Source organism: Rhineura floridana, chromosome 10, assembly GCF_030035675.1.
Source record: "Rhineura floridana isolate rRhiFlo1 chromosome 10, rRhiFlo1.hap2, whole genome shotgun sequence".
Lineage (NCBI taxonomy): Eukaryota > Metazoa > Chordata > Lepidosauria > Squamata > Rhineuridae > Rhineura > Rhineura floridana.
In genome coordinates, this window is record NC_084489.1 from 50,840,926 (window position 1) to 50,868,243 (window position 27,318).

The 27,318-nt window shown below is 42.1% G+C and overlaps 1 protein-coding gene across 1 annotated transcript in view; it reads left to right on the plus strand.

Annotated features, from left to right (window-relative positions):
* Positions 1-27,318, plus strand: part of COL28A1 (collagen type XXVIII alpha 1 chain) — a 119,262-nt gene that overhangs the window by 46,201 nt on the left and 45,743 nt on the right. Inside the window, exons 12-17 of the mRNA XM_061587242.1 lie at positions 13,070-13,138; positions 14,761-14,829; positions 17,720-17,788; positions 21,796-21,864; positions 22,946-23,014; positions 24,205-24,273. Of these exons, the coding sequence (XP_061443226.1) occupies positions 13,070-13,138; positions 14,761-14,829; positions 17,720-17,788; positions 21,796-21,864; positions 22,946-23,014; positions 24,205-24,273 (414 nt within the window). The remainder of the gene's footprint in view (positions 1-13,069; positions 13,139-14,760; positions 14,830-17,719; positions 17,789-21,795; positions 21,865-22,945; positions 23,015-24,204; positions 24,274-27,318) is intronic.

Here is a 27,318-nt window from a genome sequence, read left to right on the forward strand (position 1 = left end):
TATTGATGTTTCAATTCAAAATATCAAAATTAATATCAATATTTTTGGGAGAAAAAAATAGACTGGTAAAAACACTGGCTAGCAGACAAACTTGAATCAATACCACCTGTTAGGTCGATGGGAGTCTTCTGAAGCAGTATCAGCCAGCGGATCCCATCCCCAGTGTGTACATTCTTTCATTCCAGCAGCATCCCCTTATGCTTCTTGGGGTGCTGTTCTAGGGGGTCCCTAATTTCATGGGTGTTTTTCTGCCATTAGAAAGGGATAATGTGAAAGCCCCTATGTGCATAGAAGACGCAACCATAATTCTGAATTAGATTAGGAAGGAGAGAATGAGAAACTGTGAGCATATGATACAACATGGCACTTGGGGAAAAAGAAAATTTATTATTTATTTATTTATTTGTTGAGTTTCTATACCGCCTGACTAGCATAGCTCTCTGGGCGGTGTACAACAAAGAAATATAAATATACACAATAAAATCCAATAAATCAGTGCAAGGGACATGTATATAAAAATCCACAAATCTAAGATCAATTACAACATATTTAAAACTAAAAAACTAAAATGCCTGAGAAAAGAGGAAGGTTTTAACTTGGCGCCGAAAAGATAACAATGTCGGCGCCAAACGCACCTCATTGGGAAGACTATTCCACAGTTCGGGGGCCACCACTGAGAAGGCCCTAGTTCTTGTTATCGTCCTCCGAGCTTCCCTATGAGTCGGAACTCGGAGGAGGGCCTTCAATGTTGAACGTAGTGTACGGGCAGGTTCTGGCTGCCGCATTCTGCACAAGCTGTAGCTTCCGAACTGTCTTCAAAGGCAGCCCTACGTAGAGCGCATTGCAGTAATCCAATCGAGAGGTTACCAGAGCATGGACAACTGAGGTGAGGTCCTCCCTGTCCAGATAGGGACGTAGCTGGGCTACCAACCAAAGTTGGTAGAACGCATTCCGTGCCACCGAGGCTACTTGAGCCTCAAGTGACAGGGAAGGATCTAAAAATACTCCCAAACTACGAACCCGCTCCTTCAGGGGGGGTGTAACCCCGTCCAGAACAGGGTGAATATCCACCATGTGATCAGAGAAACCTCCCACCAACAGCATCTCAGTCTTGTCAGGATTGAGCCTCAGTTTGTTAGCTCTCATCCAGTCCATTGTCGCAGCCAGGCAACGGTTCAGCACATTAACAGCCTCACCTGAAGACGATGAAAAGGAGAAGTAGAGTTGCATGTCATCAGCGTACTGATGGCAACGCACTCCAAAACTCCTGATGACCGCATGCAGCGGCTTCATGTAGATGTTAAAAAGCATGGGAGACAGAACTGAACCCTGCAGGACCCCACATTGGAGAGCCCACGGTGTCGAGCAATGTTCCCCAAGCACTACCTTCTGGAGACGACCCGCCAAGTAGGAGCGGAACCACTGCCAAGCTGTACCTCCAACTCCCAACTCCACGAGCCTCTCCAGAAGGATACCATGGTTGATGGTATCAAAAGCCACTGAGATATCAAGGAGAATCAACAGAGTAACACTCCCTCAGTCCCTCTCCCGACATAGGTCATCATACAGGGTGACCAAGGCTGTCTCAGTGCCGAAACCGGGCCTAAAACCCGATTGAAATGGATCTAGATAATCAGTTTCATCCAATAGCGCCTGGAGCTGGCCAGCAACCACTCGTTCCAGGATCTTGCCCAGGAATGGAACATTTGCGACTGGTCTATAGTTGTTAAGGTTTTCAGGGTCCAAGGAGGATTTTTTCAGGAGTGGTCTCACTACCGCCTCTTCAGACGGCCAGGGACCACTCCCTCTCGTAAAGAGGCATTTATCACTTCCCTGGCCCAGGCGGCTGTTCCATCCCTGCTAGTTTTTATTAGCCAAGAGGGGCAAGGATCTAGAGCAGAAGTGGTAGCACGCACCTGTCCAAGCACCTTGTCCACGTCCTCGAGCTGAACCAACTGAAACTCATCCAATAAAACATGACAAGGCTGTGCTCCGGACACCTCATTCGGATCAACTGCAGTAAATTGGGAGTCTAAGTCCCGACGGATGCATACGATCTTATTCTGGAAGTGCCCAGCAAACTCATTACAGCGGGCTACCGATGACATTATCGAGTCCTTAGGGCCAGAATGAAGTAGCCCTCGGACAACTCTAAAGAGCTCCGCTGGTCGGCAAAGAGATGACTTAATAGTGGCAGCAAAATATTGTTTTTTCGCAACCCTCACCGCTCCTAAGTACAACTTAGTAGAGGCACTTACCAGTGCATAATTGCATCCGTCAGGAGTTCGCCTCCACCTCCGCTCAAGCCGCCTCCTATCTTGTTTCATCGCTCTCAGCTGTGGAGTGTACCATGGAGCTGTATGAGCTCTACACAGGAGAGGGCGCGCAGGAGCAATCGTGTCAACAGCCCGGGTCATCTCCGCGTTCCACATTTCAACCAAGCCTTCGACAGGAGCGCCAGTCTTATCAGCCGGAAAATCCCCCAGAGCCCTTTGAAAACCTTCAGGATTCATTAGTCTCCGGGGGCGGACCAATTTAATAGGTCCCTCACCCTTGCAGAGGGGAAAGGCCGCTGTAAGTCTGAACTTCAACAAGCGGTGATCTGTCCATGACAAAGGAAGAGATGTAAAACTCCCCACATCCAGATCTCCATGTCCAGTAGCAAAAATAAGATCTAGGGTATGCCCCAACACGTGTGTTGGGCCACTGACATATTGGGACAGCCCCATGGTTGTCATGGAGGCCATGAAGTCCTGAGCAGCCCCAGACAAAGTAGCCTCGGCATGGATGTTGACATCCCCCAGTACTAATCGTCTGGGGGATCTCAGCAACACCTCCGAGACCACTTCCGTCAGCTCAGTTAGGGAAGCCGTTGGGCAGCAGGGTGGGCGGTACACCAACAAGATTCCCAGTCTGTCCCTTTGACCCAACACAAGGTGCAAACACTCCAGGCCAGTAGCTACATGAACATGGTGCTTGATGAGAGGGATGGAACTCCTATAGACCACAGCAACCCCACCTCCCCGACGTTCAGATCTACCATGATGCTGAACCAGGTACCTGGGTGGGCAGAGCTGGGAGAGACTAGCTCCTCCCTGCTCACCCACCCAGGTCTCGGTTATGCATGCCAGATCGGCTGCCTCATCCACAATCAAATCATGGATGAGGGAGATTTTATTATGTACTGATCTGGCATTTAAAAGCAGCAACTGGAGATCCAAGAGTTGGCTGAGAGGACAACCAAAATAGTAATTAAGATGTCAGACAGAGAAGGAACAAAGTGCATTTTGATAGTGTGGTATAGTGGTTAGAACCTGGGATGAGCACTTATTGAAACAATACAGAAACAGAAACACAGCCATCCTTTGAAATTTGCACTTCTCTGAATTTTGCAGTGCAGTTTTCCAGTCAAGTAATGTGTATAATAATATGGAAGAGAAAATTGCTGTGCAAAAAATGGGTATATTAGGCAAAGTTGCGTATAAAGATATGTATATTAGGAGAAATTTGCACCAAAATGCTGATGAATTTTCATGAGGACTTTTTTGTAAAAAAATTACAAACTGATGTGGAAATGTGGAGAACTGAATTTAAGGTTGGAAAAATGAGAAACTGAGAGAAACTGGGATTGACAGATTCGCCCATCCCTAGATATAACCCTAGGCGTTTTTTCTTAGCCACCAATCATTGGCACATTGTTATTGTTAATTGTTAACAGTAATTAACAATTGTTAACAATTGTTATTAATATTGATATTGTTAATATTAATATCAGTAATATTAATATCAATATTACCTGCCCTTCACCCAAAGATTCCAGGGCTGGTTAGCAGTTTTAAAATACATAATTAAAAACAATACAAAATCACAACACACTAGTCCTAGTGTTACATCAATTATTTATTGTGCTGCTTGTGTCCCCTTGAGCATTGAATAGCTAAATATTTATAAATGTAAGGACTAGTGTTAATGACACTATTTTCCACTTGCCTTTCAAGACATAGGATGCTTCATGAATGCAGCTTCTATTGCATTGTACGTGGGCGTTCATTATGTGAAACATCCTGGCCTTGTTTCTGAGGCAACCAGAACATTTGAAGATACACAGGAACAGCTTTATATGTGGAAAGTATTTGTGACAGTAAAAGATGCTGGAATCTTGGCCTCACTCGTGTTTTTTCCGTGTCTTGGTTTTTCTAATTCTTTGCTGTCTTTTGTATGGAGCACTTGTGTGCTATCTCAGCAGGTGAAAAAGAAAAGGGAGCATAAATGCCACACATTATTTGAATCTTTAGCTTCTTCCAAATACAGTGGATTTGGATTATAGTTTTGATTTGTACCCCATTCAGATGGGTGTAGGTTTTCGGGAGCAGAGACCACATGGAGACAGGAGTGGGGGAAAAACATGTCCATATCTTTTAATGGTCACAGGCATAATAGATGTTGATGTAGCATAGGGCAAACTTCCTGTCATTGGGCAGCCCGACGGCTGGCCTGTGTCTCCCTCCCCAGCCTACTGGCTTGAGGACTGGAAGGGAATTCTTGAGCATCAGCCCCCCTCCTTGGCATGAGCTGTTCTGGTGGGCCCCTACCCGCAATCCAGATGCATGGCAGCTTGCCTCAGCCCATCAAGTTCTAGCTGAGGCCTTGAGGCATCCCTGCCCAAGGAAGATTCAGCATCTCCAGTTGCACATGCTTCTCACTGGCCAATCCTCTGTGCTACAGTGTTACAGCAAGAGCCTTATTGGTTCCCTCCCACTCACCATGCCAGCAGCACAAGCAAGCCTGCCAAGAAGGGTGGTGAGCAGAGGTTAATGGTGGAAAACTGTTTCCTGGATCTGCCACATTTATTCACATTATTTACATTCAGTTGGCAGCCAAGGAGAAGCCTGGTTTGGAACCATTGGGGCTTGGGAGGAGACAATTTATCTCTCTCTCCCTGCCACAGCCCCAACAAAAATTATGCCTAATTGTTAAACTATTCCCTGTGCTGTGATTATAATCCAGGTAAAAGGCTGCCTTGGCCGCAGTTAGTTAAAGAGAGAGAAGGAGAACACCAATCATGTGATTTAAAGATGTAATTAGCATTTTTTAAAATTTCTCCCTAATTTCTTTAAAAACTGCCCTCGGAGCGGTGATGAATGAAGCATTTCTGGAATATGTACCTGCATCAATAGGAAGCAATTAATTGGATGCATGTACCAAATGAGTAGAAAGATGTACTTGTAGCTCAGGGACTGATCCCTCTGTGTAGGTTTTCTTTACATTTTAAAGCAGCATTTCTGGAATATGTAACTGCATCACTAGAGAAGGGGACAATTAATTGGATGCATGTACCAAATGAGTAGAAAGATGTACCTGTAACTCAGGGGCTGTAACTCTGTACATTTTAAATTAGTTGATTTTTGGTATGTTTAACTAATTTTGGAAATTCTCAGACATGTTCACATTACAATCACTACATTTTTTTTACAACATGGTTCATTGTGATCTTGACACATGTTGGACCATTTAGGATTGTGTTGACTTCACCAAGTAATGTCAGTTGTCTCTTATTTAATCCTATTTAAGAGTGGGGGATTTTTTACTAGTACCTATTTTTCCTTTTCCTTCTCTGTTCTCCACTTGTGATTTTTGTAAGCAGCTAGAGAGAAGAACTCCAGTGTTGCCAAAGCGGTCCCTTGGAACAGCCTAATTTTATCTTTAAAGCACTTGGTTAAAAAGAGTAGAATTGTTAACAGTATCTCTTACGTGACTTTGTTGCTTTTAGGGCTGAAAATGAGGTAAAGAAAAATGCTGTTATAAATAAATATATTTTCAACAGACAAATGAAGAAAGAACTTTTGCTTTCTAGCTTTGCAAAGTAAGTTTGGATCTGAAAGACAAGCCAGACTCTGTGCATAATACCTTTTCATCCTTAGCAAAGCCTTGGCAGCCTTTCTTTTTCGACATACAACTCTATTGTTTATCCTTCAAGTTGAAAACTATACAAAGATACAGAAGCCATCTGTTTTTTAATTAGCAAGTTTTAAAGTGGAGTTTGCATCTCTGCACCCTTTAAATTTCAGACAAATGAACTTGCCTGAGAAGGAGTTTTGCCCAGTGAAATGAATGGCTGTTTACAGCTCAATAAATGCCCATTCAGCTAGTAAAGGTCAGTGCCTTTTTCACGTTGAGTACTGTGGCAGACACTTAGCAACCTCCCCAAATTCTGTTATCTTTATAGAAAGATCATTCAGCTCCTCTTTTTTAAAAAATGAAGTTTCCATACACTTATGAATGAATTCAAAGTCTTGCAGTTGTTTATATGGTGGCTGGCTACTCTTCCCAAGTGTATAAATAATAGGTCTGTTCTCAGGATAATACCAGTGGAGCAATTAAACTGCTATGGAAGAGATTTCTGTTGTTGTATCTCTGGGAGAATGACTTAAATTAATGTGGACTTGCAGAAGCTATGGATGATTTTCCAACTGGGACACAAATATGGCATGCATTTAGAACTACCACTGCCAAAATTTTCTGTGGGTGCCTTTAAGTAATTGATGAAGGCAGTTGTTTAGTTTTCGGGGGGGAGGGAGAGGATTCCATTCTTGTGAATCAAGAGCACATTGAGAGCCATGGATGTTCCCTGTGAGTCCTGTTCTGGGAAAGCTATATTCTGTGCTAAAATACATTATGCAAAGCAATATAATTAATTCAGATTTTTGGACAGGGCACTCCAAACCTGCGATCCACTGCATGGGTGGAGGTTAGGATGTATCGGAAGTGTCCCTTTGCTTGGCTCCATTGGGCTGTGGTGGTGCTGGCTCCGTGCCCACCAAATGCTCAGGTGAGAGGATGCTGAAGCTACCAGTGGCAGTATCCCCGCCTGCAGCAGCCAGTGTAAACCCTTGAAACAAGGTGTTTGGGGGACTGGATGGGGCAGAGCTGGGCTGTCTAGGGATCTGCTGGATCTAAGCTGGGCCAATTTACCAGTGATGGACCCAATCTGGGCATCTCCACTGCAGCAGCCTGGCAATTGTTCAGTGAAGCATGGCATTTCAACTACCACCACCATCCCACCTTCTGTCCTGGCTGGTATGAGCAGTAGGGCTTTGGATGCAGTGGTGGCTCTGCCAACTTTGTTTAGCCCCTGCAGCTCCTGGCTGGGTTTTAGGATTAGAGGTGGACAGTTTCTCTCCATTTCTCATGCTTCCAGTCTCAAGTTCAGTTTGTCACATTTCTGCGTCAGATGATATGAAAAATTTATGCCAAGATTCTGGAGAACTTCTGCAGTCAAAGTGGACGAGACTTCATTAAATGTAGGGATGGGTGAATCCGTCAGTTGTGGTGTCTCTCTGATTCTCTTTGATCCAATCTTCAGTTCTCCACATTTCCAGACCAGGTTGTGATTTTTTAAAAAGTCATTTTAATGCAAATTTCTTCAAATATATACATTTTTGGCTAATATACACATTTTTGCAAAGCAGTTTCCCCACTATATGCATTTTTGGTATATTATTTTCACTGAATGAATAGTTTATTACGGTCGATGACCAGAAACGTATGCATTTGTATGTTCATGTTATCCTAGTATATGCATTTTTGTACACTTATTATTATTATTATTATTGTTATTATTATTATTATTATTCCCCGCCTTACGGCCAAAGGCCCTCAAGGCATCTTACAATGAAAAATAAACACAGGTATAAAAATACAATATAAAAATACAATAAAGAGCAATACAATTTACAAAAATTAAATTAAATAACAAATAACATTATCGTTATCGGCACCGCCAAGAAAGAGGAGGTGATGTTAGCGGGGGCAGCAGCTCCTGAGAGGCAGGGCCGGCCCCAGGCATGCCAGGGCCCTGGCACCTGCATGCATGCACGCACACCCCACCTCCCTGCCCACCTACCAGGTGGACAGAGGAGCGGGACATCGGGCAGGCGAGCAAGTGAGCAGGCGGGGTGGCAGCATGGCGGGTGAGCAAGTGGGGGGCAGGACGGAGGGCAAATGAGTGGGTGGGGGCGGGACTGCAGGCAAATGAGTGAGCAAACAAGCAGGCAGGATGGCAGGTAAGCAAGTGAGTGGGCGGGGGGCAGGACAGCAAGTGAGCGAGGGGGTCTTATACGCCCAGTCGTCTTATACGCCGGAATATACGGTAATTGTATTAGCTGCTTCTGAAAAACTGGGGGGAAATCCAGGAGTTACTTGAAAGGAAATAATAAAAATGCCTTTCATATAGTCAAGAAGAAGAAGGAAAGTCCAAAAAATTATGATTTTCATGGGTTGGCTTTGTTGCATTCCACATAGGCATATATGCATGGACATACACCTCCAGAGAAAGCTAGGACAAACAAGTGTTTTAAGTTAGGGAACGTTCCATTGTGTTAAATATTCCGGATGATTACTTATTGTACAAGCTCTTGGAAGAGGGGATATTTGGAAAACCGAAAGCCAGCTTTGTAGGAAAGCTGCCAATTCCAATGCAAAGTGAAAACACAGGGCCAGCTGAAAGATTTCAGATGTTGGCTTTCTGAATCCTTCCACTGAAAGAGGCCTACTGTGATTATTATAGATCCTAGTGTTAGGCAGACACTGGAGAAAATCCTCATAAAATGGTACAAAAATGAATGTAAGTGTTGCTTTATAGTTCTGCTGCTTGAAAGTTCTGATCCTATCAATTGACAAATACTTGGCTGCGCAAGAAAAGTAAATGAGGCCTGTTAAAAATTAAATGTCGTATCCTATATACAAGTAATGAACCAACTTCTCTGAGTGTGGCTCCTTATGAAGTCAAAATAGCTAGACAGTTATCAGTAGGCTTCAGGAAAATCCCAAGATTTGCAGAAGTACAAAAAGTCTTTAGGGTAAAAAAAAGAACCCTAAGGGGGGAACCCCAAAAGCAACCTAATGAGGACTGATATCAGTAGGCTTCAGGAAAATCCCAAGATTTGCAGAAGTACAAAAAGTCTTTAGGGTAAAAAAAAGAACCCTAAGGGGGGAACCCCAAAAGCAACCTAATGAGGACTGAGCATGCTCAGTGACCACAGAATGTTCACTGACTGTTGAGGATCTGAAAGCAGTGGAGAGCAGGAATGGAATGGAGTATCCTGGAAAGAGGCATACCTAGTTGGCTGGACCCTGAGTGCTCCACACTGCAAACTTTTGTTGCAGGTCCCACTTTAGGGGCTCAACCAGCAATTCCCAAATAATGTGGTGGGGCATACTAGATGAAAGGCTTCACTAGAAATTAGGGGTTCTGTGAGCAATAAATTAACTGCTCACAGGGACTTGGGAAGGGACTATATTTCAGTTGTAGAACACATGGTTTTGCATGCAGAAGGTCCCAGGTTCAGTCCCTGGCATCTCCAGCAGAGCTGGGAAAAGAACCCTCAGTCGACAATACTGAGCTAGGTGGATCAATGGCCTGACTTGGTGTAAGGCAACTTCTTCCATTCTTACGTCTGTCTGACTAATGGCTTTTCCGAGCTCAAACCCACATAGGAGGCTTTGCTCTGCGTCCTGCACTGTTTACTACAGCGAAGAGTACTGTTCTTAAGGAGTGGGGAGGAGAAAGACCTTCCTCAATCTTTCCTTCCTTGACATGTATTCAGCTGGTTGATATCTGCCTTCAGGGACACCTGCCTTAGCTAACTGGGAAAGGGGGAACTGGAGTCTTCACTTTTATCTCTGCTTTCAGTTGATATTGTTATGAATGCATCTGGACATTAACCCTTGTGTAATTTTCCTAGCTGACAAAATCAGATGCTTTTAGAATGGGATGTCTTTGATCAGATGAGAAAAAAAATCTAGATACAATATATTCTTCAGAAATGCTGGTTATTTGTGTTGCCTTCATAGGGCTTCCTCGCATGAATCCTGACATTGTATAGTATTTACAGTAGAACCTCTGCCAAGATCATTAGAAAGCAGACAAGTATTAACTTGCATATTGTTCTTGGCTTTTCTTCTTCTTCCTGCTGATGGGAAAAAAGAGATTTCTTGTTGATAACATCAAAGAAGTATTAACTTTTTCACCACCAAAGCAACTATGTGTAGCAGACTCTTGGAAATCTCATATTTCTTCATAAGAGGCTTTTTTTAGTCTAAGAAAAAGAAAAGCAGTGGAAACATAGGGGCTTATATTCTGATTTGAAAGACAGTACTTTAAGGGTGTAATCCTATGCTGGAGTTCCACAGACTGAGGGTTATAGGAAATGGTGGATGCCCCATTATGCTAACAGACCACCACATATGCCATTTTGGCAGAAACACTGGCAAGGAAAGGGTTCAATGGGACTTACTCCCAAGTAAGTGTGTGAAGCATTGCACCCTTGAATTAGTGAGTAGGCTCTTCAGAACACAGTGGGACTAATTTTTTAATCTACTCCGAATTTCATGCCTATTCAGATCTAAGATGTGGAGTTCAATGGGACTTACTCTCATGCGACTGTGTAAAGGATTGCAGCCTAAATTCCATTGATTTCATTTAGGGAGCAAGCGGAATGGAGTTTGGAATAGGCAGATCTCCAGCTGAGCCAGGACTCAGGCTGAAGTCCCTTACCGTAGCTCAGCTGAAGATACATAAGTCTTCCATCCTGGCTCAGTCAGGGTAAGTCCTAACAAAGGAGTGTTCCAGGGGAATGGTAAGGGGGTGGCTTACCCCTAGTTCAAACCCTGTTCAGCTCAGTCAAGTTACCTAGGGCCTAGTCCTCAAAACTCAGGCCCATGCTCACCTGCTGGCTCAGCCAGCAGTTGGTCCTCCCAGAGGTTCCTGAATGGAATTTGGAATAGGGGTAACTTACGCTGGCCTAAGTTACACCGGCTTCTCTGCCCGACAGTTAAGCACAGGCTTAAATCTTTGCTACTGAAATAAATGGGACAAAAGAACTTAACTCTGCCTCGATCTATTCATTTTGAACATTTACTTTCTTGTAGATAAATTTGTATTTTCATAAACTTGGCATATTCCCCTTTATAAATTTCATTTGTGTTGTTTGAAAGATGGAAGACTGAAATTGCTTCAGATTTTCTCATCTCCACAAAGCTGCTGAAACTGTACCCAAACCACAGGACATCCAGTTTCTTTGTTTTGTTATTTAACTTGTAACTTAAAGTAAAAGCACTGATAAAGATTAGCTATGCTCATTCACTGCCACATGGAGAAAGATACAATGAGAGAAATGTATGTTTTAAAACAGCTCAGTGAGAAAGGGCATATTTTCTGGTATGGAAAAATGGTAGTGTGTCAGGAACATAGAAAGCTGCCTTATATTGAGTCAGACCATTGGATCCATCAAGCACAGTATTTTCTAGTCTGAACGGGAGCTGCTCTCCAGGGTTTCAGGCAGGAGTCTCCCCCAGAATGAACCTTCTGCATGCAAGTCAGATGCTCCACCACTGAGCTACAGCCCATCTCATAGAACAATACCTGCTATTTACTACACTCAGTGGAGTCACACTAGGATAACTCATTAACCGGAGATGGAATGCAGGGCAGCAGTAGAACTTTGGGAAATCAGGAGTAATGCCTTAATCTTAACCCAGCCTGCTAAGAAGAGTAAATAATAATTATAATTATATCAGATCGCCCTGGAACATGGCAATATAAACCTAGCAAGCAGCAATTGTATTTCTACAGTTAGATTTTGTGAATGTGTTCCTTCATATGATACTTAATTCACTTATGGACTTCACTACCGTGAGATCTGGCGATGGTCACTAGCTTAGATGGCCCCAATCTAAGGGTCACATGATCATGGGCTATTAATCATGTGATTAGATGAAATCTCTAGGTACTGAGGCTGTTGCTAGGGAGCCACAGTGGGAGGGAGCTATTGCTCTCATGCTCTGTGCATGGCTTCACAGAACCATCTAGCTAACCATTTTGGAAAACAGAGTACTATACTAGATGGAGTTTTGATCTGATCCACCAGAGGTCTTCTTACATTCCAACCTGTTTGGGAGTACAATTTAAGGATTATTGGCTTTTGGTGTGCTATGAAAATAGCAGGCTATATATATATTACTACATATGCTTTCTGATGTTTTGCTCAAGAGATGGGAGCCATATAGTAAACAAACAACAACTCCAATATGGCTCACATGTAGGGTTACCAACCGTACTCTTTTAGGAGTACATGTACTCTTTTTGAGATGGTGCAACAGCATACTCTTACTTTTCACTTATTGAAGCCAAATGTACTCTTTTTGAAATGACAAAATGATGGTAACCCTACTCACATGGATTGTAGATAACACAATGAATGTACCAACAGTATACAGGTTTGAGTATGCTGCTATATGTGTTATACAACGCTCACTCATAGTTTCAGTTTTAAGCATGATGATAAAAGTTGCAGTTGCTCATCTTTTCCTGTGGAAGTTTAAGCACTCATCTTCTCTGAAAATCCAATCTTTCTAGCAAATATGACTTTTGAATTGGTGCTGATTCTAAGCTTGAAGCTACTGACTTCAGCAGATAGTGCTTCTCTTACTTTTTGTTGTTGTTAGAAACCATGCAAATAGGAATGAAGGCGTTTTTTGTAACAAAATGAGACATGGAATCCTCAGAAAGATAGCAGTTCTCGAATATGAGTGGAATGCTTTCTAAAAATCCTGTGTGCTTTGGATTATCTCATAATAAGAAGAATACTAAAGCCACATTTTGTAGACTAATGTGAACACATCATTCTGTTATAGAAATTGCAGTCAGCTGTGTGGACAGGAACCAATATTCAAGACCTGTCTGTTTCTACCTGGTGAAACTTCTTGCTTAGTAATGAAAGACCCATGTCATTTTTTTTAAAAAGCTAAATAAACATAATAACTCTTGGAACTAAATATCAACAGAATGCAACAGAGATTTACAAAGGAAATGCTGCAATTTCTGTAAGCCAATTTGCTTGATGCTCACGTGCATAATCAATGGGATTATAAAGGATCAAACCAACATTGATGTGAACTGGATACTATAGATTCAGAATTCATTACTTGGAATTACTTATTCATTTGGAACAAATTACTATATTTTCCCACTGTACCAACAACTCATTTGCTTATTTCTGTTTCTTTTAAGGGGGAGCCAGGCCCATCAGGCCCTTATGGCCCTGCAGGAGTCCCTGGGATTGGATATCCAGGACCTAAGGTAATGTATAAGATCTACATTGGTAATATGTTCATGATGGTGTTGGGAAATCCAGTACAGCCATGGTTATTTGACTATGTCCACTGAAAATGAGAGCATTCTGTCAAACTGTGTACTGGTTGGTTTGTATTCTGTTATCTTAAAATGATCCATTCCTGTTGTTTCTTCATTGGGAGAAATGCTGAAACAGCTGACTTTTCACAAACAAAAGAAGACAGAACAACCGACTCCTCACTTAGCCAAGGACATGCATCAGGTCATGCTTATTACATTTTGTGCAATGGGAGGTGAGGAAACAAAAGCCAGCACCAGGGAGGTGTATGCAAGTAACAAACATGTTAATCTATAAATTATAGTCTGTCCTGCCTGAACTCACAGACTCAGACATGGCTGTGGTTTTTTCTTTTATTGAATTAAGAGGAAGTTTCAATTCAGCATGCTATATGAATCTATCTATGGCTAACTCAGAACTCAGCATCTCTCTAGGTCTAACTAGGCACAACTTTGCTGCACTAAGACGTTGACTCAGCAACTACCCCCCCTTGGCTTAAGTAAGGCTCAGCAGGCATCCTACTTTCATGTGCTGTCACTGTTGGGAGCACTCACAGGCAAAGGCTCCTCCTCAACTGTGCCTGTTGAATTTCTCACCACGTTTGCCTCCTGGTGCGAGGCAAAGGTGGAGCCCCCGTCACTGTCCCGTCTTCCCCCTCAGAGGAATGAGGGCTGCCTGCAGGCAGTGTGGACACAGGGAGAGGGGAGGCGTCAAGCTGTGAAACGACTGGCTGGTCAGGTTGACTCGCCACAGGGGTATCTGGAGCTGCTGGGGTTGAGCTGTCAAAGTCCAGAGCTGGGGCGCCTTCTGAGTCCAACTCTCCGCTCAGCCCCTCACTGGCTCAACCATCCCGCTCTAAGTCCTCCACATAGTTCTCATTGGTCCACCCCCTTCCAGAGGGTCCAGAGCTGGGGTGCCTTCTGAGCCCAACTCCTGCTCAGCACCTCAGCTCGACCATCCCAGTCTAAGTCCTCCTCTGCTTCGTTCTCATCCATACACCCTCCAGCAGGGCTCACGACATAGCCATCGGACAGTATCCAACTAAATAGATCCACCAGTGCAAGATTTCTGCTTGTGCAACAGAACTTCCTCTCCCTCTCCTCTCTCCTGCCTCCTCCCAATACCTGCTCTGGAAGGTCGGGGGAAACTCCAGAACGGATTTAGGGGGGCAGAGGGGGTACAAGGGGAGAGGAGAAGGAGGGGAATTTTATTTGCTGAGCCACAAATCCTTGGGCTAGTGGATCTGTTTTGATGAATAACGTCCCAGGTAAGGAACTATAAAAAGTGGGGGAAACAAGGTTTCAGACAGGGTGGGGCTTGAAGAGAGCCTAGTAGGCCTGTCTTAGAGTGAAGAAATGACCTTGAGAGGCCATCCAGACCAATCCCTCCCCCTGCCCAAAATCACAATACTGTTAGGGCATTGCATTATGTTTTCATTTGAATAAATGGACTAAAAGTGTGGCTATGCATTCTTATCTGCTCCTGTCTTAGAAAATACATTCAGAACAGCAACAAACATCTTCCTTTAAAAATATTATTATTTCTGTTATTATTTATTATTATTTACAAGGGTGACAGAGGTCAGGAAGGAAGAATTGGGCTTCCGGGACCTATTGGAATTGGTGAGCCAGGCTTAACAGTAAGTAAAATGGTCAAGTTCTGAAAAAAAGAATTTTAGGATGTGCTTGACTGAAATATAGTGGCAATGTGTATCGATTCACTCTGCATCTGCTGAGCACCTACAGTGTGTGTGCTCAACTGTAAACCTTTAATGGGGGATGCTCTTCTTTTAAGTTAGGAAGAGCACCTGCTATGGCTAATATTAGTAAAACAATAAAAGTAAACTATAGGTTTTCTGTCTCCTGCAAAAGAAAGAGATATCAAGATGTGCAAGAGATCAATCTGAGATGAAGAATTAAAAACAATATTCATGCTGTTAAAGAATCTCTGCATGTTACCTGGGAACAAATGGCACAAGAGCATTTCTCTTCTGTAAACCCCATTCAGTTGAGCAGGATAATTTCAAGGGAATTTGTGCAGAACGTTCTGTTGGATTGTATCAAACCCAGCCATTTTACATGAGCACTAGAGCTCTGATGTATCTACTGTCTGCAAGACTGTCCCATTCATTTCAATAAAGGCAGTAGATCCTCATGAGTTTTCATTCATATCTTATAATTTGGCCAGAGCATTCCTTAACTGATTACAGAATATTTTCTTTTTGATTCCTTGTTGTCTTACTGTATTAATAGCTTTTTTATTCACAGCAGAAAAATGGTATGGGGTTGGATCCAGGCTTAGTCATGCTTAGCGTAGACTAGGGATGGGTGAGAATGTTTTCAGTTCACATTTCAAGCCGAATCTATCAAATTTGCATTTTCTGAAACAATATGAGAACTAAAACATGCCACCCTTTGAAATTCACTCTTGTTTGAATTTTTCGATGCCAACAAAAATATACAATATATGTATACCAAATATTTACACAGAATATACAAAAATGCATATATTAGGGGAAAGTGTGCATAAAAATGAATATATGAGTGCAAATAAAATGCAAAGACATATTATATTATGAGAAATGACCTGCAAAAATGTGTACATTAGTCAAAGCTACCTACAAAAATGTGTTTATTAGGAGAAATTTGCAGTAAAATGCTGGAGAATTTTCATGATTGCAAATTGCTGCAGAAATGTGGAAAACTGAATTTATGATTGGAAAAATGAGAAACTGAGAAAACTGAAATTGACAGATCTTTCCATCCCTAGTGTAGACCTATTGAAAGTCAATGGGTCTGCTTTTGAAGGTTGTTAAGGGACCTTATTTTTTCATCTTATGATGATAGAATATCTAAAGTATTCACTGCAGCTTCAGCAGCTTTAACAGAGTGTATATTCTTGCTTCCAGCCCAAGGCTCTGTCATGCACGCAGGGGCTTCATTGTACACATGGAGTTCCATGGAGCAGCTGCTTCTGTTCTCTTAAGCATGAAGGCCTAAGTACATGTCATATAGGGATGAGGGAGAAATTTGATTCAGTTTGCATTTAAAGGCAAATCTACCTAATTTGTGTTTTGAAAAACAATATGCGAACCAAAGCATAATTGTCTTTAGAAATTCACACTTGTGCGATTCAGTTCTCTAGCCAAACAATATGTGGCAAAAGACATATATTAAGAAAATGTTTGCATAGGAATGCATATATTAGTGGAAGTAACATATAAAATGCATTGTATTGATGAACAAAATGACAAAAAATATGTATATTAGGACAAAAAATACTGATGATTTTCATGAGGGTTTTTAAAAAAAATTCTGCTAAAATGTGAAGAACTGAATTTGAGATTGAAAAGAAATGAATAAGATAAAGTGAAAATGACAGATTCATCCATCCCTAATGTGATGTGAATGATGTGAGGAGGAATCATATTGTAGCTTTTTAAAAAAAAAAATACCAGATATGGGAAAGGTATGCTTGTCCTCAGGAATGCAACATACGGTGAGATGAGGTTTGTCTTTCTGCCCCATTAGCAATATCAGTGAAAATCATCCCTTTCATGTGGCAATTTACATTAGGGAAAATTTACCATTGTAGGTCTTTTCCTTATATCATTTGCTGTATTGTGTGTGTAGATTTAACTGATACCATAACTTGGGAGGAAATGCTAAAAACACTCCTAACTGCATGCTGCTTTTGTGAGCACAATCACATACCATTAGGGATGGGGGAGAAATCTAGTTCCTTTTGCATTTAAAGGCAAATCCACACTTTCTGAAACAATATGTGAACCAAAACACAACCATCCTTTGAAATTGGCACTTCTCTGCGTTTTACAACACAGTTCTCCTTCCAAGTAATGTGTACCAAACTACATATACTAGGGTAAAGTCCGTATAGTAGTGAAAATAACAAATAAAAAGATGTTATTAGGGGAAACTGGGTTGCACAGGTTAGAGTGCTGGACTGTGACCTAGGAGACAAAAGTTCAAATCCCCACTCAAACATGAAGCGCACTGGGTGGCCTTTGCTTCTCAGCCTAGCCTGCCTCACAGGAAGGAGAGAACCATGTACACCACTTTGAGCTTCTTGGAAGAGAGGTGGTATGCAGATGTAATCAATGAATAAATAAATTGCACAGAAAATTTTGCATATTAGGAAAAATTCACAATAAAATGTTGATGAATTCACAAGAGGACTTTTAAAAATAAAATCCACAAACTGATGTGGAAATGTGGAGAACTGAACTTACAGTTGGAAAAATCAGAAACTGCGAGAAACCAAAATGGTCACATTTGCCCATTCCTCCATACCATGCTTGGTACTTAGCTGTTAGAAAGCCAAATGTGATTGCTAGTTAAGCCCCGATTAGGAATCACAGTTCACTCTACATCACTGCTGATGTGATGCATTCTACAACACTGACGAAACTGGAGCTCTTGCCTGCTGCATTGAAGGTCCCAAGTGTGGGTCAGAGTCTTAAAGAGCTTTGCATTGCAATCTCAAAGCGTCATTTGTCATTTTGACTCTAGGGGCCACGTGGTCCTGAGGGTGTGCAAGGGGAAAGGGGTCCACCAGGAGAAGGAGTTGCAGGACCGAAGGTAAATATCTTAATTAATACAAAATACAGGATTTCTGGGTCACTGTATCAATTGCCACCTCCCCACCCCCTTGAGTGAATCACTAGACATGCATCTGATTCCCATGCTTGGTTTAAATCATGTTAATATTCCTTTATTTTGCTCAAGGGTTACTATTTAAGAAAGGTGGGAGCGCGGTTCCGCCTTGCTTTTCTGTTTAAGAACACACATGATAAAATTCCTCAGTAGCTGTTGATATCATTGGTTATCCCAGTGGTGTCAGCAAAACAATCACCATAGTGACATTTGGACAATAGTTAGAACATACTAAAATAACTGAATTTGAAAAATTTCACTACTATTTTCTCGCAACTCTTAGTTGAACAGGGCTTCCCTTGAGCCTTGTTGGTCTCATCAGGCAGATGTTGTTGGCCATTCCCGGCTCTTAGAACACTAAGTGGTGGTGATGGCTACTGTTTTCTCCTCAGCCTTTGAGTTTCTTTTTTTCTGCCTTTTTGGCTCTGTGGTGACTGCTGTTCTCCTGTGTTACTGAGCACCAGGCCTGGTGCAAATGGTATTAACAGCCTAGCTGTTGTTATAAACAATTGATTAAATGTGTACTAGGTCTGTATCCCATTGCTTCAAGTTTATTCAGAAAGGGTAATTGTTTGGTCTATGCCAATTAATATTCCTAGAGTTATTATGAAACATGAAAAAATATGCACATCAAAGACTTGATTCTATTTTAACGTAAAAGGTGGGTAGAAATGTCAGAAATCAATCAATAAATAAAATGCCCATGTTGATTATGACTTATGGCAACCTTATGAATCAGCAACCTCCAATAGCATCTGTTATAAACCACCCTGTTCAGATCTTGTAAGTTCAGGTCTGTGGCTTCCTTTATGGAATCAATGCATCTCTTGTTTGGCCTTCCTCTTTTTCTACTCCCTTCTGTTTTTATGGTCTTTTCTAGTGAATCATGTCTTGTCATTATGTGTCCAAAGTATGATAACCTTAGTTTCATCATTTTAGCTTCTAATGATAATTCTGATTTAATTTGTTCTAACACCCAATTATTTGTCTTTTTTGCAGTCCATGGTGTGCGCAAAGCTCTCCTCCAACACCACATTTCAAATGAGTTGATTTTTCTCTTGTCCACTTTTTTCACTGTCCAACTTTCACATCCATACATAGAGATCGGGAATACCATGGTCTGAATGATCCTGACTTTAGTGTTCAGCGATACATCTTTGCATTTGAGTTCTCTCATAGTTGCCCTTGCCAGTCCTAGCCTTCTAATTTCTTGATTATTGTCTCCATTTTGGTTAATGGCTGTGCCAAGGTATTGATAATCCTTGACATTTTCAATGTCCTCATTGTCATAGATTATACAAATAGGATTTGTGTGTCCATGTGTATGTGATCGGTACCACAGGGCAGTTGCCTGTGGCCAGAGGACTCAGGAGGACCCAGTGCTCAGTCTACAGCCAATCCAAAATACCAGCTACAGACATCTGAGGCCAGTGGTTCTCTCAGTGCTCCTTCACCCAGCACCGGAGCCTGGGTGGCAGTGGCTGGCGTCCACCATTTTAATTCCTCCATAATGCCTCTGGGGCCTTGACATAGCATCACTGGCTCGCTATGTGTAGCATTTATAGGACATGATTTTCTGTCTGAAGTCATTTCCTTTTGTAATTTCGATATGGCCAGCAGGAACCCAGCTGTCCTTAGTAGCTTCAGCTGTTCTCATGCTCTCTCAGTGGGTCTGCTTTCTCAGCGGCTTCATTCCATTCATACTTAACTCTAAAGGATGATACAACTTACAGTTGTATGTTGGGAAGCGCTAACATCAAAGAATGTTATAAAGAATCTCTGTGGAGATTTGTGTCTTCATGGACCATTGCCAACTTTTGAAAATAAAATAATGCAAACCTACGGATTTACAAACAAGTTTGAAAATGTAACATTGATTCATTTGGAAATTAAAGCAGTTTTTATGTCCTGTACCCAAATATATCCTGTCATAGCAGATATACTGGAAGATTCACAACCTCCTGTAGCGTGAGACAGCTCATTTGTTTTTCTACAGTATTTCCTCCTCCAATATGCAAATCTTTAATTCCATGCACGTTAACTGAAAATTTTCCTGCCACTTTTACAGTGCTTAGACTGAAGCTAAATTTTCAACCCCCCTGAATATTGTTGTATGTTTCTTAACATTTTCATCTTGCAATGACTGTTTTATTTAGCTACTGGAAAACAGTTGCTCCCATAGAACTGTTGTGTGATCAAAGACACACTGTGCTTGCCCAATAAAATTTGGTATTGTGAAGGCTGATTATTTTGAATCCAATGGCTTTTAGGTTATAAATTGGGTTAGAAGTTGTAGATTAGGTTGCCAACTTCTGTATTGACCCACATCCTGGGTCTTTAGCAGTAGGTTGCAAAGGGTCAGGCTGAATGACATAAAAATGTTTGTATTCTCTAGTCTAGTAGATGCTGTGCACTTAACAGTAATTCTCATGAAGCACAGATTCTATGATGATGAATATTCTCAGAGACAAAAGAGAACACTGGCAGCTGTATATGAAACAACAGATATTATGGAGAAGGGATGCAAAAGAGCAAATGGGGGTCAGATAGAGGTAAATGGCGGTAAATTGGCATGGGGTAAACAGGCATGGGGGTAAATTGTGCTTTACAAGTAACATAGGCAAAATATAAGCCAGCCTTTCCCAACCAGTGTGCCTCCAGATGTTGTTGGACCACAATTCCCATCTTTCCTGACCATTGGCAATGCTGGCTGAGGCTGATGGGAGTTGTGGTCCAACAACATCTGGAGGCACACTGGTTGGGAAAGGCTGATATAAGCCCTTATCCCATGGTTTGAAGTTGGCATGTTTCAAACAAACCAGATGTAAGATTAACCACAATTTCTTGGGTTTGGATGACTCAAGAAGCTATGGTTAATCTAAACCAGAACAGAAGTTTCTGAACCCTTCCTGAAGGTTGCACCAAAGGGGGGGGGAGCATGCGGACCCAAGGTTTACTTAGGTTTGTTCCCATCTGAATGCAGCCTGTATGTTACATGCTTAAGCCATGTAGACTGTTAAAGCCAGGTGTGGGGAACCTCAGGCCCGGGGGCCAAATGTGAACCTTCCGGTCTCTGTATCTGGCCCTTGAGACTCTCCACAGACCAGACCTGCTCTGATCCTCCTCATGTGCTTTTGCCTGTCTGGAAGGTCTCCTTGAACTGTGACAATGCCTCCTGCCTGCCTGGGTAAAGGATGGAAGAGTGTGTGCATGGGGGTACCTGTGTAGAAACCTCTGACTTTTGCATGACTGGAATGTAGAAACACAGGAAGCTGCCTTATACTGAGTCAGACCATTGGTCCAGCTAACTCAGTATTGTCTAAACTGACTGGCACTGGATCTCCATGGTTTCAGCCTCTGTCATGCAGCCCCAGGAAGGTAGTTCTTGAGGGACTATGGCCTCCGGCTGAAAAAGATTCCCTACTCCAGGTTAAAACCAGTTTTTGCCAATCAGAACCTCTGCTGTGAGGCACATTATTCCCCCTCATTCTTTGCTTGTTGCCCATTATTTATTTATTTGATGTATATCCTGCCCTTCCTCCCAGCAGGAGCCCATTGTAATTTAAATTATGTAGTGAACTATGTAAGGCAGTAATTATGAGTAGCATCCCTGGCAGTCAAAATGGTGAAAGAGATTTGGAATTCGTTAGACTTTTCAGGGTGCCTTCTGTTTGCAATAGCATTAGAATGGATTCACACATAACGACCAGTCACTGAATTTACTGTGTTGTACTTTGAATCTGCAATGTCTATTTCAGAAATTCCTCTTTATCTATATAAATAATCTAGGGGTTAAAGAACTGAACTTTTCTGTGAGGTAGTAAATGTCTGCCCATATTGGATTCTAATCAGATTTATGAGTGTGGGCTTGCAGCAGCCCTAAATAAATGCCCAAAAGAGCTGAATTGAATGTTAATGTCAAATATTTCCAGGGTGAAAAAGGTTCTGAAGGGCCAGGAGGACCAGTTGGAGCACCAGGCCAATTCATCAAAGGAGATAAGGTACAATGTATAGAACAGATGGCATAGATTGTATGCTACAGTACTGAACCAGTAGCCTGAAAGCTGCTGTGAAGATAATGGCCCAGAGGACTGCAGGACAGAGAAGACTAGGTCTAATGGTTTTAAGTTGCAGGAGCGTAGATTCAGATTGGACATTAGAAGGAACTTCTTGACAGTAAGGGCAGTTCGGCAATGGAACTGACTGCCTAGGGAGGTGGTGGGATCCCCTTCGCTGGATGTCTTCAAGCAGGGGCTGGACAGCTATCTGCGGGAGATGCTCTAGCTGTGGATTTCCTGCTGTGAGGCCCCTTCCAACTCTGTGATTCTATGATTCTATGATTCTATAATAAGGATTCCAGGAAAATTAAATGAATAGTAGCCTGGGTTGTGAAATTGCCTAGATAATGCCTATCTTCAGATATCATAAATGACTGCAGTTTATTCCGATGGAAATGAGCCTAGCATCTCACATCCCTAGGCTTGGGTGCTCCTCCTCTGGCACATCTACTGGGAAGAAATTGGGAACTTTCACTTTTGATTTTGATTAACCACAGTTTAGCATTGCATGTGAACTCTAAACTGTTTCATCACTGTGGTTTGTTTGAAGCCAGATGGCTTTATAAACCACCACTTGTTGGCTTGTGGTGGTTTATAGTTAAGACTAACTACAGGTTGTCATTTTTTAATGACAGAGCAAGCTACAGTTTTGTGAAAGCGGAAGCAAAAGATTCTGAACTCCTTGCAGCTGTGCTAGAGGAAGAAGTAGGGAAGTGGAAGTGTGTGAGCCTGGTGGGAGGATAGACTTGTTCCTGCCATGATAAACCATGATTTATTGTGATATCGAAATTCACCCATGGTGTCATTATCACATTTGTCATGTCATTGCATCGTGATCTGATCTCATTATTTCCCCAAATGTTCTTTATCCCATGATCTTTCCCCCCAGGAGATGTTTCTTTTGAATAGTTTGTGGGTTAATATGCAGCCAAGAATGTGGGAAAGGAATTACAAGCTTTAAAATAGGATGATGATGATGATGATCCCTTGATTGAAGCAATGAGAAAGCATTTTTTTCATACAGGGTGAGCGAGGGATGGATGGACCACAGGGGCCAATGGGGCCACCTGGAGCTGGCATCCAAGGAAAGCAGGTAAATGTACCCCACAGCAAAATCTACTTTTGACTAGGTATTTTGTTGGCTTATGAGCAAATATAGGCATGAATTGTGAATATGTTATCCCTGTTGAAGATGACAACATCATGCAACCATAGACAAGATAAATCTATTGAGCCTTTTGGAATTAACTATCCAGTGCCAGTTCACTTCCATGTTTGGCTAGTTTAACTCACTGCTCATCTGAATCGCTTGCATATTTCTATCTTAATTCATCATCTAATACTTGGATTTAATCCATCACAGACCCATTAAAACCAAATGCTTTAGCACTGACTATCAAGATGGCAGTCATCTCTCAGTACCATTATTTTTTCAAAAGGCAGGCCAACCAATTGACCTTAAAGTGCTGGGTTCAAAGCATACTGATGTCAGTGTTATTAAATGTGTCTTTGGGGGTGGAGGAAAATGACATCTTCTTGAATACATTTAATTATATTCAATGGTGGCTGGTGGCTCCATGTCAGTGGGGTAGTGGAATCTGCTTCTGGGTTTAGTCTGAACTGAAACCTAGGTTCAGCACTTTGGACAGCTCCTTTAAAGTTAGGACTAAAAGCTAGAGCATATTCCACTGCCCTACTGACATGGAGCCACCAGCTGCCAGTGATTATATTAATATTATTTCATTGGGTGTTCCCATGCAATAAATTGACATTTTTACATGGCATTCCACAAATGTGTTTAAAATATCCAGTGTCAGAAATGATTGAACAGATCTGTTTTGAGCATTTCAATTAGCAAGGAAATCGCAACGAGCTAGAATAGCAGGAAGAGGGGAAGCCAATCTGAGAAAAGGAAACCCCTTACTTAGGACATAGAGAGAAAACACAGTGAGCTGGCCAGTTATATCGGGCTGATAAAGCAGAGCACTCTGAGGCAAAGGAAGTGTCTCTGTAGCCAATACAGAAGCAGAAGGTCTATAATAAAATACAGGTTTATAATCAAAAATGCAATATTAAAAATAGTTTTAATGGAAAAAGTAAGGAAAGTCTTAAGTTTGCATTATATGTATGAGTTAGTATGCGTGTGTGTGCATACACACAAAGCACATTTTTTACCTGTTTTTGCTTCTTTATCGCTAATGCTTGCAAGGTGACTCCCCCTGATTTCCCCCCCCCCATTATCATTAGGGTAATTTCAATTCACTTAATACTTTTTCTCTCTAGGGCGTTCAAGGTCTAAAAGGTGTGCCTGGGGTGAAAGGGTCACGTGGTGTGGGCCTTCCTGGATCGAAGGTAAGCCTTAAAGAAATATATTGCATGATGCAACAATTTCAGACTCAAGGTCAAAAGTCCTATGGTACATACAATTTGTAGGCATGAGAGGTTTTGTTAGATGACTGTGTGAATGAAATAGTAGTTTTCTGCATCTGTATTCCATCAAGATGTGGGAAAATCTGATAGGAAACTGCTATATAGGATATATTAACCTAGTTGGCATATCGCAGTAAACTATAATTAACGGTTTACTATGACCATGCCTAAGAGGGCTCTTTGGTCCTCCCTGCTATTGCTGGGAGAAAACAAACCATGATCTATAGCTAGGGATGGATGAATCTGTCAATTTCATTTTTTTATTTTTTTTCAGATCCTAAATTCATTTCTCCACATTTCTGCAGCAATTTGGAATTATTATTATTTTTAAATCCTCATGAAAATTCATCAGCATTTTAGTGCAAATTTCTTCTAAACAGCACATTTTTGTATGCGGGTTTGACAAATGCAAACGTTTTTGCAAGCTATTTTCACTAATGCAATACATTTTCTGTGCTATTTTCACTAACATATTCATTTTTATTCACACCTTTCCTTTATATAATGCATTGTTTGTTTCGAGAACTGCATCAAATTTTTGAAAATTTTGAAGGATACCTGTGTTTCGCGTATTGGTTCAAGACACCCTTTCCCAACTAGTGGGCCACCAGATGTTGTTGGACCATGTGATGTTCCTATATTAATGTATATATGGTAAGTGTTGTTGTTTCAGAAGATACATGGTAAGTGGAGTGAAAGAGGGGGAGTGAATGGGCAGTAGAATGCGAGATGATTGGCTGAGTGTTTAAAATGGCTGAATGTATAAAAGGAAGAGTGAGAGTGGAATGGGGGGGAGAAGAGAAAGAGTGGATTGCTTGGTGGGGTTTGAGAGAGTTGTTTGCCAGGAGAGCGTGAAGAAGGAGGGAGGTGGAGTTCAGATTAGTATTGAGTAAAACCATATGCTTATGTGCCTTAAGAAGAAATCTTGTTAATCTTGTTAGCTTTGTTATCTGTAATAAATACTTAATTTGGTTTACCAAAGGCCTGATCCTTGGCTGGGGTTTCACAGACCAGAAGGGAGGGTAAGGTAATGACCAAGGCTGAAGGGGAACTGTAACAAATGGTGGCAGCGGTGAAGAGAATAACAATACCAGTATTCAGAGTCTCTGGGAATACTAATATTGGGACGTTACTGGTGGTTGCCTAGCAGGGGGATCTGTTGAGATCTGTGCTAGAGCGGGGAGAGAAATCATAAGAGAGAGCGGTCCGGACTGGTGGAGTCCCTGGTGGTGCCTAGAGACAGGCAGTAGCCACGCGCAGGTAGGAACCTGACAGGGAGAGCCAGGGAAGGATGCATCACAGACCACAACTCCCATCAGTCTCAGCCAGCAATGGTCAGGAAAGATGGGAATCGCTGTCCAACAACATCTGGTGGCCCACTAGTTGGGAAAGGCTGGTTCAAGAAGTGTGAATTAGCTGGTTTCTCATTAAAATGCAAACAAAACCGCTATCCTGGGTTTAGGAATAATGTTAAACCAGGGGGTCATGGTTTGTTTCCTCCATGTACGAGTGGGGAAGAGTGGAAGAGCTGTCTTGGGCACAATCAAGGCAAACTATTAACCGTGCTTTACGGTGATGTGTGAATGGGGGCATTGTGATAACAGAGATAAATGTCACGGGACCCTAATGATTCCTGTCTGGGCAGGAAGATGCTGTCAAAATAGATATTTTCTATGCCCAGGTGATGGAAAAGGTCTATTGAGTCCTGAGCCCTGTGGCCAAACAGGATGTATCAGCAGGGCAGGCATACAGCTGCAAGATTTATTTTCATGTAAAGCTGGGGATGAGGGTAAGTTAAAAGGAGCATGCAGGGAACAAAAGCAAAAACTGCTCCATCCCAACCTGACTTCACTATGCTCTGCAGTGCTCCCCCAGCCATGCTCTGATGCCAGACTTAAGTCAGTCTGGGAGAAAATTGCTTAAAGTAGCAGCGTTCTGCAAGTTAAGGCCTGCAGGGAGAAGGGCATGTTTTCTTCCTTTGCCTGCATGCTCCTCTTCATGGGAAGAGACAATACCCCCTTCCAACTACATATGTGAACAAGGCAGACAAGGACAAGATGAATAAGGAGAAATTTGATTTAGCTCACCTTTAAAGGTGAACCTAGCTAATTTGCACTTCCCAAAACAATGAAAAATGGAAATGGACTGTCTTCAGGTTGATCCCGACTTATGGTGACCCTATGAATAGGGTTTTCATGGTAAGCAGTATTCAGAAGGGGTTTACCATTGCCTCCCTCTGAGGCTAGTCCTCCCCAGCTGGCTAGGGCCTGCTCAACTTGCCACAGCTGCACAAGCCAGCCCCTTCCTTGCCTGCAACTGCCAGCTGGGGGGCAACTGGGATTCTTGGGACTATGCAGCTTGCCCACAGCTGCACAGGTGGCAGGGTGCGTAACCCCTGAGCCACTCACTGTGGGGGTGATCTCTAGCTAGCCCTTGACACCCAAGAGACACAAGCAGGGATTTGAACTCACAGACTCTGGACTCCCAGCCAGGCTCTCCTCCCCACTGTGCTGTACCAGCCTTGTTCCCAAAACAATATGTGAACTGAAACACAGCCATCCTTCAAAATTCACGCTTCTCTGAATTTTGCAATGTAGTCTTCCAGCCAGGTAATGTGTACAAAAATGCATATGCTTGAAGAAAATATACATAAAAATGCATATTTTAGTGAAAAATAACACTTAAAATGCATTATATTAGGGGAAAGTGCTTTGCAAAAATGTGTATATTAGAAGAGAAATTGCATACACAAATATGTATATTAGGGGAAATTCACACTAAAATGCTGATGAATTTTCAAGAGAACTTGTTAAAATAAAATTCACAAACTGATGTGGAAATGTGGAGAATAGAACTTAAGACTGGAAAAACTGAGAGAAACTGAAATTGACAGATTAACACATTCCTGCACTTCCATAACATACATGTGGCTGCCTCATGTTGTTTAGTTGGCCCTTAGAAGGAGGA